This window comes from Centruroides vittatus, unplaced genomic scaffold, assembly GCF_030686945.1.
Source record: "Centruroides vittatus isolate TY-2023 unplaced genomic scaffold, ASM3068694v2 contig_773, whole genome shotgun sequence".
In the NCBI taxonomy this organism is placed as follows: Eukaryota; Metazoa; Arthropoda; class Arachnida; order Scorpiones; family Buthidae; genus Centruroides; species Centruroides vittatus.
In genome coordinates this window covers 38,275-57,330 of record NW_027122498.1, presented here as the reverse complement: position 1 = coordinate 57,330, position 19,056 = coordinate 38,275, and the positions used below count along the sequence as shown (strand labels likewise).

At 32.1% G+C, this 19,056-nt stretch overlaps 1 protein-coding gene and 1 long non-coding RNA gene across 2 annotated transcripts; one reads left to right on the top strand and one right to left on the bottom strand.

Moving 5' to 3' along the window:
• The first annotated feature begins 572 nt into the window (after positions 1-572).
• Positions 573-1,298, top strand: LOC136981577 (uncharacterized). The gene is made up of 3 exons (XR_010881740.1): positions 573-606; positions 902-939; positions 1,161-1,298. It is a non-coding gene; the product is annotated as an uncharacterized lncRNA (long non-coding RNA).
• An 11,506-nt stretch (positions 1,299-12,804) lies between these two features.
• On the bottom strand, positions 12,805-18,310 carry LOC136981576 (disintegrin and metalloproteinase domain-containing protein 10-like). Its single transcript, XM_067277898.1, has 4 exons — positions 17,675-18,310; positions 14,613-15,268; positions 12,983-13,550; positions 12,805-12,920 (listed from the first exon to the last, which is right to left on the bottom strand). The coding sequence occupies exons 1-4, from the start codon at positions 18,265-18,267 to the stop codon at positions 12,806-12,808; spliced, it is 1,932 nt and encodes a 643-aa protein (XP_067133999.1). The 5' UTR covers positions 18,268-18,310; the 3' UTR covers position 12,805.
• Between the last annotated feature and the right edge of the window lie 746 nt (positions 18,311-19,056).

The following is a 19,056-nucleotide window of genomic DNA, read 5'->3' as shown; positions in this document are numbered from 1 at the left end:
TGATTAAAGCCTTAATGCTTTCCGTAGTTTGCTGATGTTTCATATAAGCAGAAAAATTACATAAAAAATGAAAAGACAGATTTATTTTCTAATTCACCTTATATTTTAATTATAATTATTAATAAATTAATAAAAATATAATGCAAATAATCACTTATTAAAAAGGAAGTAGTTGAAAAAGAAACTACATTTCAGAAACCCGAAGCAATTACTTCAATTAAAAACGATGCTGAATTTTCTGAAAAAGCTAAACACAAAAAGACGAACGGAAAAAAGAAGCGAGAGTTTCATAATATAATTCTTTTAGGTAAATTAAAAAATTGGTGGATAAATGTATCTTTATAAAAGAATTTAATTCATTAACGCCAGGATGTCAGGAATCGCTTCTTCCTCAAGATCTAAAACAGCAAATCGAATCAGATAAAATGTTCGAAGTTATGAAAGCTGTAAATAAAATTATGTTTAAGATTGGTATGTTTAATAACAAAGAATGCATTACAAATTATATCTACAGCCTTAAATAATAATTTCATTATCGTTTCATTTCAGTGTCGTACTTAACAATTGTGGCATTCATCGTAATTCCATTCTTGATGGTTTCATTCGGTATGCAAATTCATTGTAAGAGATTATAGAATTTTCCTTTACTTCACAACTGTGTGCATTGGTAGACACTGGGAACCTTTCGCATCATTCTTTATTCGGGAATATCTTACACACCGATATTCGTGCAAAAAGCGATACGAAAGATTTTCAGTGTCTACCAATGCACCCATTTATTAAGTAAAGAATAATTAGAATACACTGTTTCAGAATAATTTATAAAATAATAGTTAATAAGTATAAAATAATAATTATAAGTTTATAAAATTGTTTACAACTATTTCTGCGGTTGTTTCAGGTATAACGTACTTAACACAATGTCCAGCTCAGAATAACGTGCCAATATTTTTGATAATTGGGGGTATGGGAATTTTCGTCGAGACCATACTCTTTGCCACTATTCGATTTGTAGAAAATTTTAAAAACAGAAAGACATATTTGGAGATTCCTCTTATAACACTATTGATATTTCTGTTGTCTTGGTTTATATTAGGTAAAATTATTAAATACAATACTTAATTTTGCTTTTATCGTTTCTAAGTCAATAATTATTTCAGGTTGCGTGTGGGTGTACGAAATGTATCCACCCGTTTACGACGATAAATACGATCAGCAATATTGCAACAAGAAACTTTATCTATTTACATTTTGGATGATTAATTCGGTGTTTATTTCGGCGATTGTTTACATCGGTTTAGTTTGCTTTGTCACTACTATTTTAATAATATTTCTTCATAAAAAAGAAATTATTTCATAGTTTGCTACCGATTTTCCCCATTTTGTCTCTAACCACTTAGAACTATGTTTAAAATTTATAATATTCTTCAATTAAACACATTATTTTGAATGATTAGTAAAATTTTTTTGTTGACATTAAAACGACTTTTATTAAAGTTCTATTTAATACTAATTAAGAAGTCAAAGAATGTTTGAACAGTAAGTGTGAACAATGTTAAACAATGGTTCTTCATCTGAAATACAGTGGAACCCCAGTTAACGACCAAATCGGTTAACGAGCTGTTATTTTGCAAAAGTTTTGTCTCGGATAACGGACGAAATTCGGATAACGAACTTAACGGTTTTTTATGTCAATTCTGTAAGCTTGCCGACTTTTAGGGGGAATCAGTTATCGCGCATCAGTAATGGTCTAGGGTCCATTTGTACGTTGGTGGTGGCGAAAGAGACAAAGATAACAAGTATTTTACAGTGAAAATCGTTTATTAGAACAGAAAGATGCTTACATATTTGACGTGGTTGGAAATGGTTTATCTACAGTATTTTCTCTCGGCACTGAGGAGCGGCGTATCGCTGGTCCTACGATAGTGCAAGTTGATCAGTCGTAGCCCCCAGAGCGGACGAGATGGGTTCGCTCGGTCAAAGAAGCGATGGTAAGTGATGGAGCTGCGGCGACTGGAGCGGCTGGCGAGACACAACACAAATTTTAGCCAGCACAACTTCAGGCGTAATGCAGATGAAGACGACACAGATTAATCGCCGTAGAATTTTTAGGAGAGCTGCGTTTTGAACTTGAGATTCGGGGGTTTTACAGTATTTCTTTCTGACGGCCGGATGGCCGAGCGGTCAAGGTGGCAGCCTACCGCTCTGGGGGACTCGAGAGAATTTTTCGGGGGGTGGTCCGTTCGGATATGTCGGTCCCCGTCTCTCACCACCAGGTCGCCCTATTGTGGGGCTGGCAGAACCCATAATGGGATTCTGAAAGAGGCCCTCTTAGTGCCCACTGGGTGGAAAGAGTTTAAAAAAAGAAAAAAAAAAAGTATTTCTATCTTGAATCTTACTTTTCGATTGGTTCTACATCCCATTCCTCGATTCCCGATTGTTTTCTTCTTTGTATAAGTTAATTAAAAACACTGCGATATCGCATTTTAGAAAAATTTTGATTAAAAAAGTAAGACAAACAACTGTAGAACACTTTCTTGTTCCATATCAAAAAAGATTTCGACTCGAAGAGTCTCTCAATGCAGTGCTACCCAATATTTTTATGGAGGTAATTCCTATTCCAAGCATTAAGCTCCATAGAAACGTAGGTATATACAATGCTACTTTATTAAATAAAGTTTACATATTTGTTGCTGTAATGATAGATACTACGTTTTCCTATATTTTCATTAAAAAACCCATTTTACAAATAAACTTACAAAAATATTTGCAGCTAGAACGGATTAATTGTATTTGCATTAATTTCTATGGGAAAAATTGCTTCGGTTAACGAACGGATTAGCGGAACGAATTATGTTCCTTAACCGAGGTTCCACTGTACAAAAAAAATTTTGAGGTAAGATACATCTTTATCTCTTAAATAAATGTTTAACTAATTTACTTAAGCGTTGAAGAACACATTGTACAAATTAAAAAGATGTGGACAGCATAAACACACGGTCTTAACATTATAACTTTAATGGAGCCAGAAGCCAGTTACTCGTAGAAGTTACTTTCTGGAAGCACTTCCTAGGCATATCATTAAACCTATTTAAACCTAAGGACCGGTAAAATTGTCCAAAAATATTCTACGGATTACCAAGTAATATCGGTTTTTAAAAAAGTTTTGTGGGTATTATCTATTTTTGGGACATATTGTATTGGTACGATTCATCTATATTCATAAATATGACTGTTTGTTGAATTTTCGGGATCATTTTTAATTTTGTGATGTTCTTTGATTGTATTCATAGGTTGTTTGTGGAAGTGTTGCTTGATGTCGCCGGCTGATTTTTGTGGTTCCTGGATTGGAATAAAAGGATATTAATAGGCAAAAAGACTCAAAATTTATTTTTGTATGGTCTAAACTTTCATTAATGAAAATTAGTATAAATAATCCTATGGGCTTCTATGTCAAGACTGTTTGTTTATTTGTTCGCTATACACTCCTAAACCGTTTGACTAATTGCTACGAAATTCAACAGATACGTCAGCTATTTTTAAACTTAGATAACGTCCCAATTCCATCCCAAAATTTTAATTGGATTTTTATATATCGATAATAATCTTTTTATATCGGATTTGATGGGTTACATGTAGCGCCATCTATTGGCAAAACTTTTTTAAAATAATAAACTGAATATAATTGCTATTAAAAAAAGATATAATTAAAAAAACAAATATTACAGTATACTCACTTACTGCAAAGTAAAAGTAATAATATAACACGTCTTCTTCTTGAGGAAGTTAGATGCTTGTTACATGGCTTTTGCGTGCTGTGGATGTTTATTGGTGGCAAGATCTGTATAAGAAGGTCAGGACACACGTGACCTACTTCTTGAGCCGCCATTTTGGGGTATTTCGAGTCGCACGTTTTAAGCAAATCTGTACGAGTAGTCAGTTTTATACGACATTAATTAAACTAAAATTGCATAAATCCAGTGATTTCCAGTCAAAATTATAATAGTAATTTCGGATGATTATGCATCCCCAATTTTATGTAACTTTTCGATCAAATAGTTTAAAAGAAACAATCATCCACATCACTCGCTGTCGTGAATGAAACTAATTAAATAGATGCTAAAACTGATGCAAGTACGTATATAAGCACTTGGTAAAATAATGCAATAACATAAGTTATCCAAAATTTTATTTTAAAGCATTTACTAATACAATATTAATGCATTAAAAAATAAATACTGGACTAACGTTTCATTAATGAACATTTTTGGCTTTACAAAGGCTTAAACGTCATATTTTCCTAATTATATAAAATTTAATCAAAAAGGATAATATTAAACACAATTTGGTGATATTTTTAACAGAGCTTATCTGAGACATAACTTCTTTTTTTGTAAACACACAATATACAAATATAATAAAATACCGTTTTCGGAAGTAAGCAGAAGTACGCTTGACTTTTGACTAATGAGATTTTGCTTCCATACAGTTTTCTTTACATTCAAAGTACTGTTCATATCTCTGGCAAAAATACGTAATCTCACTGACAGAAAAGTTGAGATTAACAGTTCTAACTGAGATTCTTCGAAATGAAGCTGAACAACAAATAATTTAATGTGAGCTCACGTATACACTCAAACCTGTTTTTGTGCGATTTGTTTTGCGCAGTATATGAAAATTTCAATCAAATTGGAACATAATTGACTCCTGTAAAATTTTTAAAAACTATTGGATGTTTTCTATGACATCAGCAGGTTTTTTCATTTTTTATTCAGTAAAATTTTTTTCTCATACGTTTTTTTTGGTCCCCTTTTATTTTAATAGCATAAAAATCATAAATATTATGTTATATTTGAACAGATGCGGTAAGTGGGCTCCCCTCCCACTTTAGACTGCAGGTGTGAAATTTCACGCCTTTTTAAATGAAATAACACTTTCTGCCGCTATATTTATCAAATAAAATCATTTTTAACGATTATTTTTAACTTTTTAATGTTAGATTGGTATTTAAGTGGAAATAATTAATTAATATAAAAAATAAAATTCTTAGAGGATTTTTTCCCCATTAGGGATTGCAGAAAAAGGTCCAACGAGTTAAAAAAGCAATTCTTAGTTATTTTCTACGTGAGACTTTTTATGCGGTCCCTATCCACCGCATAAAAAAATACTTTTTAATTGTGTTGCGAAAACTATTTTTTATAGCTACTCGTAAAGTTTTGTGCGATTTTTTTATGCGTTTTCTCTTATGCGGTTCCTATCCACTGCAGAAAAACAGGTTTGAGTGTACATCTCAAAGACAGTACCTATAGAAAAATACATAATATACACTACTCTCACAGTTTAGAATGTTCAGTTGGCTGCCACTTACTCTGTCTGCAGTTCTGCACCAATTTCGCTTTCCTCTGCTTATCTGCAGGAAATCTAAACAATCGAAGGTCGGTAGATTTACTTTTACAATTAGGTGCCACAGAATAACCCATTGTTTAACGTTCTGAGTACGTATAAACGTAATAATAGTCGACTCACGCAGGGACCACGTATGATGATCTCCATCGATATGCCCCAACATGGCCGCTGCCGCATAGAATCACGGGAGCGTGTCCTGACCTTCTTATACAGACCTTGATTGGTAGAAGCGATAGTGGCGTCCTCTAGTAACGATATTCCTTGATGGTACTCCTTGAAGTACCTTATCAGGGCGTCCTGACAGGTGGCGAGGGGGAGAGTGTAAGGTAGGTGGAAATCTTAGGGTTGTTTCTCATGTCAAGACTGAAGTTGTTTAAGATTTTTTCCCGGATAGTGTTGAATTTGGGGCAGTGGTCGAGACGATGCGAGGTTGTGTCAAGCTGGACGGGGCAGAGACTACATTTATCCGTCGTTTTGATTTTACGGATGGCGAGAAAGTGGTCGGTGAGAAGCGAGTTGGTTCTGCCGTGATTCACTAGGACGTTTATGCAGCGATCAGTGATGGTGGGTATGCTGATGCGCGGGCAGTTGTGAAGCCAGGGGTAGTTATATGTTCCAGTCACCTTTTATGTGTTGATGGTGATCGTCGTTAAATTAAGGAGGGTTGGGAGGATTTCAGGAGCTATGTACTGGGACTTGGCAGAGTGGGCAGGTTGCTTCTGGCGAAGGCGTCGACTTTTTCTTTAATGTCGATGCCTAGGTGGGCCGTTGTCCAAACGAGATGAAGATAACCATTTTCATTTTGTTTGGCCTTGACTGTAAAGGGTGTGCAGGAGAGTTTGGATGCTGCGTTTAATGGTGGCAGAGTTGACATTGTAGTTTTTCAGAGTGGATAAGATGGATTTAAGGACGATACATCCTTTTGGACAGATCGCCTACGTGTCGTGTTACTGTAACTAAATAAACCAAACTAATTGTAACAATTTATCTATAAACTCATTATTTACCAGGATGTACTATACTTTCCACGAAGTTTATGGGCATTTTAATAATGTTCATAAAATCAATTTTGCCACTTATATTTTTTGAAATTTATGATTTATGACAAAGAATGTACTTTATAAACCCGGGCAAAGCTGGGCATAACAGTTATTAAATCAATAAATCTGAAATCGTTTTTAATACATATGGAAACAATCAAATTGAAAGTAAACCATTAACAGGAAATTATCATTGAATAATGTCTTAATATTTAGTAATTTAAGGGTTTGCAGACACAGGTTGAAAAACTTTATTCCATCAAATCACACTTACTAAACTTTCATGTAGTTCCTGGATAGTGTGTTTAGTAGAATCTTGGGGTTTACTTGATAAAACCCAATGTTGTTTTAAATAATGTGTAAATTAAATGCTACAAAATTGTATGCTTCCATATGTTTACTTCCCGGGTCCATTTATATAAAAGAGGGAAAGAATGGCGATCTGACAAAAAATGACTCTTCCTGATTTTTACATTTTTGGACTAAGGACACCTTGAAATTTCGAGAAATTCAAAAGAAATGCTGGTTCTTATTCTGTAAGTATGGATGTTAGTGCCTGTGTGGGAGAGCACGATTTTGTTTACCCTGTTTGAAACTTAATAACTCCTGTGCTTTTCGTCGAAGATTTCTAAAATTTTGCAGAGAGGTTTCTGTATTAGGGGAATTGATGCTATTAAATTTTGGCTATTAAATATCGCGGGGTTGGGGAGAATGACAGAGTCATGTGTCATATCGAGTGAAGTTAGAGTTTGTGAGATCCCAGACAGAGTTCGAATTTCTCATTAAACGTACAAAACAATCTATTCATTTAAAAAACATTTTGTTATAAAAAATTTACGAAATAGATCTGTCACGATAGTTCGAAATGAGCAATACGGTCGACCCCGTGAGGTCACGAGTTTTCGCGAACTAACAGGTTGGAATGTTTAGAATATCAATCGGGAATGATCGAGCTTTGACTCAGACGCTAGTAGACATGACAAAATTTAGAAATAAACGAGAAAATGTAACATCCTTTTATACGAAAAACCAATATGAAGGTTGAGAAAGAAATTCGGGACCAATCAAATTCAGAGTTTTTGGGATAAATTCTTTAACCTTTCCTTTCTTCCTATCGGCAAATTTCACAACTTAATGACAATTTTACTTGTTATTAACATTTACAACTTTTTATAAAACTCATGGTACCCTCAAAATTAAGTTTTTTGTTGTCTTATAATAATTAAAAACATAAAAAGTTTTTAAAATAAAATATCATAAAAGATGGAGTCACTAAAATTTTAAATGATGCAGGGAAAGTTAATCAACTCGTTGCTAGATTTTTTTATAACTGGCAGAAAAAATTTCACCTTGTTCAAAAAAATTAGCAACTCGAACGAAATAAATTAATTCTGTATTAAAAAATTTGGAGCCCAGCAGTGGCCCAGCGGTTCTGCCGCAAAATACTGGGAGTTCGGTCGCGCTCGGACGGGCTGGTCACGTGAAGTTTTCTGAGTTTTCTCCACGTTCGTAACACCTGAATAGGAGCCAGTTTTCCCTTACAACACCTCCCGGAAGGCATTTCCCCTCGCATAACATCGCGCACCAGAAAAGGAAACGGGGAACCACTCTGGTTGTAACTTCCCCAGTATGCACCTTGGCGCCTTAACTAACCACTTATTAACCTGCGCCAGGTGTTCGTCGACGTTTGGATTTTTGATATCGCACGCAGAGAGAGAGACAAAGAAATTTGGAATTAGTAACAATACATTTTTCATTTTAATTTATTAATTTAAATATCTGATTTTTTATTAAATTTTCAAGAATTATTTTTGGAATCATGTTGGAAAAATCACAGATTGTGGCCTTGGAGGCACACGATTTTAAAGAAAAATCCCCTAGGTTTCACATAACTTTTTTAATATAAAAAAATGGAAAAAAAACATTTATTTCAATTATTTAACATAAAACATTACTCAAAATAAGAAAAAATATTAACATTTCAATAAGTCTTTCATTTAAATAAAATATTAAACAGTATGACTATGAGTAACCTTCAACTTTTCGAAGTGGTTTAAATTATTCCCGCTATGCATAAAAAACTAAGCGAAAGGTGAGACAGTTTTTAACCCACCTAACCCTAAAGAATTAGTCTGTCACATTAAAAAATTGTCGACAGTCATTATATATCTGTCTCACAATAATCTTCCACAAATTCTCCATTGGATTTATGTCCGCACTTAATGCAAGACAGTCTAAAATTAGAAATTATTTTTAACTAAGCTATATATTTATAGAAAACATTTAGTTTTATAAATCAGGTTACAGAAAACCCTCGAATATAATTATATAAACTTGGTACTCTGATCGTTCGCTTATCCGACACCAGTCGACTCTAAAATATTAGCAGGACTGTCGATAGATCGTAGATCTTCTTCTTCTGATTTCGTATTCTGTTCTGAATGTAAGATTAGTATTATTATAACAATGTCAATTGTGCTTTACGTGTGAGTTGTTCTTCTTTATTATTTTTCCATTCACATATATCGCTTAACCAATTTTTTCTTCTCCTTCCTGGGCTATTCTTTTTACAGATTTTTTCCTCTAAAATATTTCTTAAAATTTCATATTTACTTCCTCGGATGATGTGGCCAAAATACCCCGTCTTTCTTCTTCTAACTGTAATTAAAACTTCTTTTTCTTTCCCCATTCTATCCGAAACTTCATCATTTGTTATTCTATCAGTCCAAGATATTTTAAAAAATTCTTCTATATAACCACATTTCGAACGCTTCAAGTTTGTTTAAAATATTTTTATCTAAGGTCAACGTTTTTACTCCATAAAACTAAACTGGCATCACATAGCACCTTGACATTCTAACTTTAAGATTTAAATTAAAATCTTTGCATTTGAAAAATTTCTGCATTCTGACAAAAGTACTCCTCGCATTTTCTATTCTAGATTTAATTTCTTTAATGCATCTGCTATCTTCCTGTATGTTAGTTCCCAAATACTTAATTGATGAAACTATCAATTGTTCTGTTTTGTATCTGCAACGTTATATTATCTATATTTTTCTTGCATGAAATGAGTAGTTTTGTTTTCTTATAGTTCATCTGAAGTCCGTAGAATTTACTTACGAAATTAATCTTTTTCAATAATTTTGTCAAATCATTTATATTTTCTACTTAAACCACTGTATTATTTACATTCATCCCATTTATTACAATTCCAATGTGTTCCATATCTTCTAAAGCTTGTGTAAAAATTTCATCTAAATAAATATTAAAAAGTAAAGGTGATAAAATACTTCCTTGCCTTACTGCTCTTTTTATTTCTATTTCTTCAGATAACTTAGAATCAATTAAAATGTTGGCTATCTGTTCCCAGTAAAGATTTATTATAATTTGCAATTCATCTCTATCAGTCCCTTTCTTCATAAGTATATCTATTAATTTATCATGCAGAATTCTATTAAACGCTTTCTCATAGTCTATAAAACAGGCGTATATATCTTTATTAACCTCTAAACTTCTTTCTACCAGAATTCTATAAGCAAAAAAGAGCTTCTCTTGTTCCAGAAGATTTTCTAAACCCAAACTGTGTGTTGCTTAAGTCTTCTTCACATTTTTTATATATTCTTGTATGAATTATTCTTAAGAATATTTTCAAAACGTGACTCGTTAGGCTTATAGTTCTATAATCACCACATCGCATTATCCTTTTTGGGAATTGTTATAAACGTAGACACTAAAAGATCTTGAGGAATTGCGCCACTTTCATAAATAATGTTATAAAAATCCACTAAAATATCAAGATTATCTTCATCAAGTAATTTCAAAATTTCAGCGGGAACTTCAACTGGTCCGGTAGTGTTACCTTCCTTAGTTGTTCTAATTGCATTCTTTACTTCTACTTTCAATGTCGTTGGTCCTTCTTCTTTAGCAATTATTATAAGTTTTAAATTTCTCTTATCAAAACATAATTTTTCAACATACTCTTTCCATAGTTTCAATTTTTCTTCTTATAGTAACTTAGAGTTCTTTATATTTTCCAATGTCTTCGTTCTTCCATTAATTCTAATATTTCTTCTAACATCCATTCTTTCTTTTTTAATGTTTTCTCAGGTTTCAGATTTTGTTCCGCTACATTGTTTATAGTTTTCTTCAGATTATTCCATAATTCTGAACTATTTGTTTCTCCTTCTTCTTTACTTTTGCAAAATTTTCTTTTATTTTTGAAAATCCTTCATTTATATCGTTTTTAGATCTTTTAACCTCCTTATATCTATATTTCTACTTTTTTAATACCATTTTTTAAACGTAACTCTCGTACAAGCAACTACTGGATTACGATCTGAACAAACATCTGCGCCTGGATATGTTTTAACTGGTGTAATACTATTTATACACCTTTTTCGAATTAAAATATAATCTATCTGATTTCTCACAACATTATTCTCTTTATCCTGAGGTGATCTTCGTGTACATAATCTCCTATTTGGCAGTTTAAAACAAGTATTAATAATGACTAAATCTTCTTCTTGGCAGAATTGTAATAATCTTTCTTTCTGTCATTATTGGTTCCTAATCAAAATCTTTCCACTAAATTATCAACTTTTTTTCCCCCAATTTTTGCATTAAAATCGCCCATAATATCTAAAATTTCATGTTTCTTTGTATATTTTAATACTTCACTTATATGTTGATAAAAGTCTTCAATAATACTGCCATCTTTTTCTGCAGTTGGTGCATATATTTGAATTATAAGTAAAAATTAAAACAATGGGATCCGTAAAATTCTTAATAAGATTTGTCGAAAATGAAATTGTTAAAAATAAAAGTTTAGTATTTCTTCGTTACTTCGTTTGTCTACCTGATTGAAGTCGTTACGTATATTTACGTGGTTTTAACCTAGAAATATTTTTTTATTTTTAGAATCTACAATATTACTTGAATTATATTTAAAATTCCTAGATTCGTTTTTATGTTTACTAAAATTACTCGATCAGAGTATGGTAAGAAGAATAAAACCGCCTTGCTTGTACTTTCGTTACATAAAACAGCTACTCCGTGGTTATGATTTAACGAATTTTTTCCTGAATATTAAAAATTTCCATTCTGTGTTTTGCAAACCCTCGTACCAGACCATCTAACCTCTCTTGCACCCAATATATCAATCTTTAATCTTTCCATTCCCTTCACCGTATTATCTAACTTTCCACTTTCAAACATACTTCTAACATTCCATGTAGCTAATTTTTTGTTTTGCCCGGAGATCCTTAACACCCTCTGACCATTAAAAGTCTACCGTGGACTGAGGGCCATTCCTGGATTATATGTCATTATACTATAACAAGGAAGAAAATACTGTGGTGGTTTTCGGTTGCCTTTCACATACCCCTGCCATTGACTATAAGTAAATAGTTCATCTACCTTTAGGAGCAATTTCTTACCCCAAGGACAAGAGATTGCCCTTCTTCATCACAAGGATGAAGTTGGACGTTTATCCCGACTTCTACTTGGGTCCTCCTATGTTAGCCGTCTTACCAACATTGCCCTCCCTTTATCGGAAACACTATGTCCTACACTAGGAGGTATAGGTAGGGATTTTTCCATCAGCAATCTTGAAATATTAAAACATTCCTCAAATTCTCAGGTAGTTTTGAAGGACAAATAAGCTTTAAGCGGATAAGCTTTTCATTAGTTTAAACTTTGGTTCCCGCTAGATTTGAACAAATTTTCACTAACCGTGGAATGATAGAGCCCGAACATAAGCCAAACATGAAGGTCTGTTAGACTCTTTCTCTTTAGGCTGCTCGAAAAATGCAGTATTTATAATCCAATACTATAAAAATCAATGGATAAGCGAGCTAATGGCGTAGTTCATTTCAAATGAAAAGGATTATGTCATTGGCTTGATTACTTAGCTGTATTAAAACCACTTTATCAATGAGTTATTTGACTTGATAGATTATTAATATTTCAATTAAAAAAATGTAAAAATACTTATTTTCGTATTACTAAATCAAAAATAAATCAAGTTTTACTGGCGTTTATTTTAGATTTAGTTTACTCTGTTTTTAGTGATATTTTTTTACCTGGCTATAAATATAATACGAACTTACAACAACATCTATCTTCAAACGGCGGCCATTTCTTCGAAAACGTTTCTTCTTGAAATGCATACAAAATGACCAAATCAACAAACATTTCTTATGTTTTCGTCAGCAGCCGTTATGCATTTAACAATATTTGTATTGATATTAATTGAAAACAATTTAAAATGATTTTAATTTATTTATACTTCACAGATACATTATCATGAAGTTATCACTTTCTTTTTAATCAAGAATGTATTACGTCTAATCAATTTTTATTTATTTTTGTTGACGAGTGAAGAATATTGCCCACGCAGTAAACAAAAGATACGGCAATGCAAAGATAATATACCAAATTAAATAATTCTGTTTTTCTATTTTACATATTCCATTGCTGCAAAATAAAAGTAAATTATTACAGAGAATGCAAATAGTTATATTCCATTAACTACTTACCTAACACAAGTTCCGTATCCTTTATTACAACGTGTGCCTATATTCTTGATATATAACTGATTTTCTGAGGGGAAAATTTTAAATTCTTTAGCTGTTTTACATGTACTAGTCTCCGTTTTGCAGCAGATGTGACATTCTTCTTCGAGTGACAGACATTCGCAAGGTTGTAACTCGTAAAGTTCACAAACATTACTGACGCAGTAACCCTTCTGACAAGTTCGTGATGTCCCGAGACAAGGTGTTCCATCAGCTTCTAAAATTCCAGGACAAAATGGTGAAGTACCATCGCAGACAGTAGTTGCATTAAAGCAGGTAACGTTGCTATAACATGGCTTTCCTTCGGTTACTTGAGAAAATTTACAGGACTTGTTGCAGCATTCTGCTGACTGGAATGGACAGTCAATGTTTCTTTCGTGTTTAACAGTGCAATGATTGGGAGAACTTTTAGGAATACAACACTGTTCGTGTTGTGTGCAGTTGTCTGTTGTGTGATCGCAATCACACGCTTCACCTTCTTCAATAATTCCATTTCCACACGAGGATAACTTAATTCTTTTCAAGCATTTGGCTACCAATGGAATAAAATAAAATCGATAAAAATCAATAAAATGTTTATTATAATGAAATTATATCTTTAAACAATACCAAACACTTCTGTTCTTTTTAATAATTATTAAACAGAATACAAGTAGAGTGATTATAATTTTGAAAATCTCCACATAAGACTTACCGATTTGCTTAGCAGACTATGCAAATCGAACTTTTTCAACAATCGTCTGTCAAACATAAACACATAAATATAGAATAAATACTATGCTAGTAGAATATCTTCCATAAGATTTTATTATTGCCAAAGACGAAACAATCTTACTTTTTTATAATTTAAACTTTATGAATGTGGCTTAAGAAAATTTGATTTTTTATTTTATAAAATGAAGTTATTTTATTTTGAAAATTTTTGATATAACTTTCTTTTACTGTTTAGCATCAAGTGATATACTTTCTCGTTATTTTCCAAATTAGAGTTAATTTTAGGTTTCTGTTTTACAGCCTATTTGTTAATATACATTATCCTTGAAATATAGAGAAATCGATTGTTTGTATCACCACAAAAAATATTCTAAAATCTATTAATTGCAATTTTAGTATAATTTTGAAGATGATGTAAAATCATTCAATATTTCACTAACTAATAAAATCGAAAATTTCAAGTTTTTTTACATTACATAAGAATGCCAATCACCAGTAGCTAAGTGGATAAATATGTCAAATTAGTAGTTGATTGAGGAGTTAAAGCAATGCAATACAGGGAATCAGCTATAGGAGAGCTCTCTTAGAAGTGGAGATTTTCTACTGTAAATTGGCCACTATTTATTTATTAGGCACATGAAGAAAAACTAGAAAATTCCACTTAACTATTATTAGCAAGGCGCAAACCAGTGACTACGAATGTTCAATGGTTTTATGTTTAATCTACTCGGCTACTGGTGGGTTTGTTCTTTATGCTATATTACTTTAGATTAGTGCCAGTCTTAATATACTGACAATTTTTGATGTAATCAAACTAATTGACTAAACTTGAGTTTTAGTCTATATACTTACAGGTTCAGAATTAAATACGCAGCCTTACCTTTTAGTTTAATTGTTTCCTGTATTGATTTTAAACAACAATTTGAAAATCTCCAATTATTTTCGCTTTGAAAAGGAACATCTTCATGCATGATATATTCCTTTGATTCTCCAGGATTGCATTCTTTTAAATCTATAGGATCGTGTTTACAGCCAAACGCATGGCCCAACAAATGGACAAAATTTGCAGCAACTTTAAACCTTGGTATTGTAAAATTTCTTTCTAAATTAGTAATAAATCCTACATTACTACGTATTAAAGTATCATCATCGTCCTCGGAGCATATTCCTCCTATTTTGCTGACTCTTCCACTGGAACAGCCCGAATCTTTCCAAAAGTCTCTACGGGTGAAACATATCAACATGCAAGACGTGTGTCTATATTGAGATATATGTTCCAAAAATTCCATTTCGTTATTCGTTTCAGTGTTCAGTAGATAACCGGGTTCATTATTACTTCCAAATATGGTTATTTTATCTATATTGAATCCGATGCCATCCGGTTTACCGTCTTGATCAATGTCCGAGTTGAGAAATACATACTGTGCAAACATGGTGTAGAACTGAACTTCGGCAACTGTTCTATTCACGTTAAATTCCATATATTCGAAGTATGTATGATCTACTAAGATTTCTAATGAACAACTTCTTTCTTGTCTGTGAAAAAAACAAAAAAATGTTTATTAATAAGAGTTAAAGTTATAGCTATTACTATTCAAATTATTTCTACGGGAAATTAATTATTATGAGAATAGTTCCTACGGGAAACTAGTACTAATTTAGATGTTACAAACGTAGAAAAACACCCGGAAAGCGTGAAATGGCCAGCCCGTTGGCAAGATGCGAATCAGTGTTCATTGGTTGTATTTACTCGGCCTCTTAAAACCTAATAATTTGTAACTAATAATAAATGTTTATTGTATATTTGCTCCATTTACAACCAAACTAACAGACGGCCGAATGCAGAGATAAATAAGGTCTCCGGAAGCGCTTTGGAAGACCCGGCATCGAGTTAGGACCAGTATCTGTCGAAAAAACTTTTATGGGTTCTCTTTCTTGGATCTGTCACACCTATTACCACCCGGTCCCTGTTGTTATGGAACTGACCGAATCCACGGTAGAAATGGATAAGGCAGTTGTGTAAATAAAAATTTCAATCCCTTAAGAAAGATATGGTATAAAACATCCAATACTTAATTAAGATTAGTCTTTCCACGTCCATAACGGTACAAAAATTTTATTATAAGTAGATTTACTATTGAACAAAAAATAATAAACGTTTCAAAAATATTTTACAAAAATTTATAAACAAAATAAAAGTCTTTAAAGAGAAAAAACCAATTTCAGCAATTATATTTTAAATTCATCTAATGCTTTCGGCTATCTGAACCATAAGAATGCCACTTGTTTATCAGCAGCTTGGAAGCATTTTCTCAATGCAGTGAACAATGATATCAGTGATTAAAACAAATACAGTAGAGACTCGTTAATCGGAACCCCGGTAATCGGAATCGCCGGTAATCGGAACGATTTTCAGTCGGAGTGTGTCGTGCTGAATCGAACGTTTTTGATACTAAATTTACTTCTAAAGTATAATTTTCATGTTTTTATATTCTTTAATATATTTATTTTGTTTGTGCAAAATGCAGAAATAACTTTTAACGATACAATAGCCTTGATTATTATTATAAAAATTTTCGTTAGGCTTAGAATCGACGAAAATTCAACACGAAGCGACACGCAACGGAGGAAAATTTGAACATCGGACAGGTTAATATATTTATTCGTACATAATCGGTAATCGGAACAACCCCAGTCCCCAATTGATTCCGATTTTGGATTCTCTACTGTATCTCATTTACGCATTTATTTACTTTATTTTTATTTTTAAGTTAATTTATTTAATTATTTTATTCGGTATACTTTGGGCAGTGTTGTACACATTTACTGGTATTCTGAATTTAGCAATTTTATGTATTTAAATAAATCTTGTTTAGAACATAATATTTAAATTTTAAAAAATTCTAATCAAAACTGTTCGATCCTGAAGATGTCTACACACACAGTCGAATGCGTTAGATGAATTAAAAAAATAATTGTTATAATAGATTTTTTTTGTCTTTAAATATTTATAATAATCCAGTTCAAGTTCAATATATGAGTTAAAAAGTCATTGGTTGTAGCAAAAATAGTAACAACGATAAATTAAATTATAAAAATAATATCAAAAATCGCGTAAGATTTACAGCTTGTAGTTTAATTAAAGTATCAGAAAAGAAAACCACTGACTGAGTGAACGTGAAGCGACGTACAGGTACAATTATACGAAGTTCATTCGTTTGTATATTGTAAATCTGAATGTGATAAGTTCTCGGAAGTTTAGTTCTGTTGGACAACCTGGAGCAATCAGAACTGATGAATAATTATTTGTATTTCGTATTCATCTTATATACTTTTATGATGTTAAATTTAAGTCGAATTTACTATTAATGTTGCTTTTTTATTAACATCTTAATGTGTAATAAAACACGTACAATAATCTGCACCGAGAAAATAAGGAACACCTACCGAATTGACGATGAATTCCATCTAAAAATTCCATCTATCCACAAATAATACTAAAATGAGAAAGAATATTGGGTTAAATATAATTCGCGCGAATGATCTCATTAAACAATATATTGTTTAGCATTATATTATTTGGAAAACTGCAATCAGACTACGCTATTTTTTCAAAACTGCAGACTACAGAATTTTCTAGAAAAACAGTAAAACCATTTCACAAACGAAACAGCTTAACAAATTTATTATTAGTATTGTTTGTGTAATATTTTATTATACTACTGTATAGTGTTATCACTTTGCACTAATTGTATATTTAGTACAGCATGTTTGTACTGTTCCATAGTAACAGTGTTTAAGACCTAATCAAGATCCCCTTATTTATACGAATCCTTAGACATCGCTCAGTTAATATAGTTTAGCCAATAGGATAAAGTCTCTCTTAGTGTTCACCGAGGAAATAAACAAATATTAAAACTTATGTAAAATTCCACAACTCACCTCACTTTAAAAGAGAAACTTTTATTGCACGGATCTTCGTCATTTTGCGTAAAATATTTCTTGATTTTGGGTTTATGCTTAATCTCATCACAGAAACCTTTGCCATCTTTATATTTGGAGTTATAAATTACTTGTTTCAGGTCATAGAAAATGGTATCGTTGGCTCCTTTAAACTGTTGGTGAAAATTTGCTGGTTCACTAAAGTGAGTCTTTAGTGAAGTTTGATATCTTCCGACGAAATGATTTTCGTATAAATATCCAATCGCATTAGCTTTACTTTCTTTAAGATAGCCAATATATAACGTGGCATCTGGTAAGTTCCTTATATAAAGTTTTTTCATCTTGCTACCTCTGAAGATATATACCTTTGTTGCAGAAGAGAAAACTGATTTATCTTCGTACAAACATACATGGAATGAAATATCAATTTCATCTAACATTATCTCAAGAGGAATAGCATCTTTCTTACTAACGAAAATTGTGGTTAAGAAGAGATTTTCATCGATTTCATACACCTGCGTTGCGCTAGACAATACTAAATGAAAGTTTATTAAAATATATCTTAGAATACATGACATACGAGATGCATTCATTTCTCGATAAATTCGAATCAATTATTCTAAAACGTTACATGAAGAATTTCGAATGACGTATTTTAAAATTTAAAATTACTAACCTGCGTAAAAAGACATGTTTTCGTCTTCTGATTCGGGTTCGATTTCTGATGCTTTCCTCTTGAATAAGAATAGAGATTGGCTATTGTGGATGATTCGAACTATAAATCGCGAATAAACTTATAATTTGAGAAAAATATTTCTGAACATTTCTATATAAGTTACAGGAAATGCTACGTTACAGTTACGAGACACGTGATAAGTTTGATGTAAAAAAGGTTTTTCTTTGTACAGCTGATGATTGGCAGAAACACGCTTGTAGAAAAACTGGAAACTCCTAAATCAAATTTCACTAATTCTACACCTTCTATACTTTTCCAGCAGCGTTTTAATCAAACACAAACGTTATCGACCCAGTTTAGGTGTCTGACTTAGGTTAAAAAAAACGTATATATTACAAAATTCAATAAATGAACTGAGTTCTAATGGCCAAAGTTATTCACCTCACTTATTGGGTTATCCACTAAAAACTGACAAAACTTTGAATAACGTCTTCTCCTGGAGATTAATGCATTCGCCCTTTTAAGAGGCTTGGAAGATTCCAAATGCTTCCGTTGATCTTAATTTGTTGCATCCATTCAAACGCTTCCATCTACCTAACTTCGTTTTCGAGATTATGGAAATACGAACGGACGGCGACAACGGGAATTTATATGTTTACAATTTTTTTTCAAATTGCAGCCCAATTAATGTGTTATGGTCAAGTAA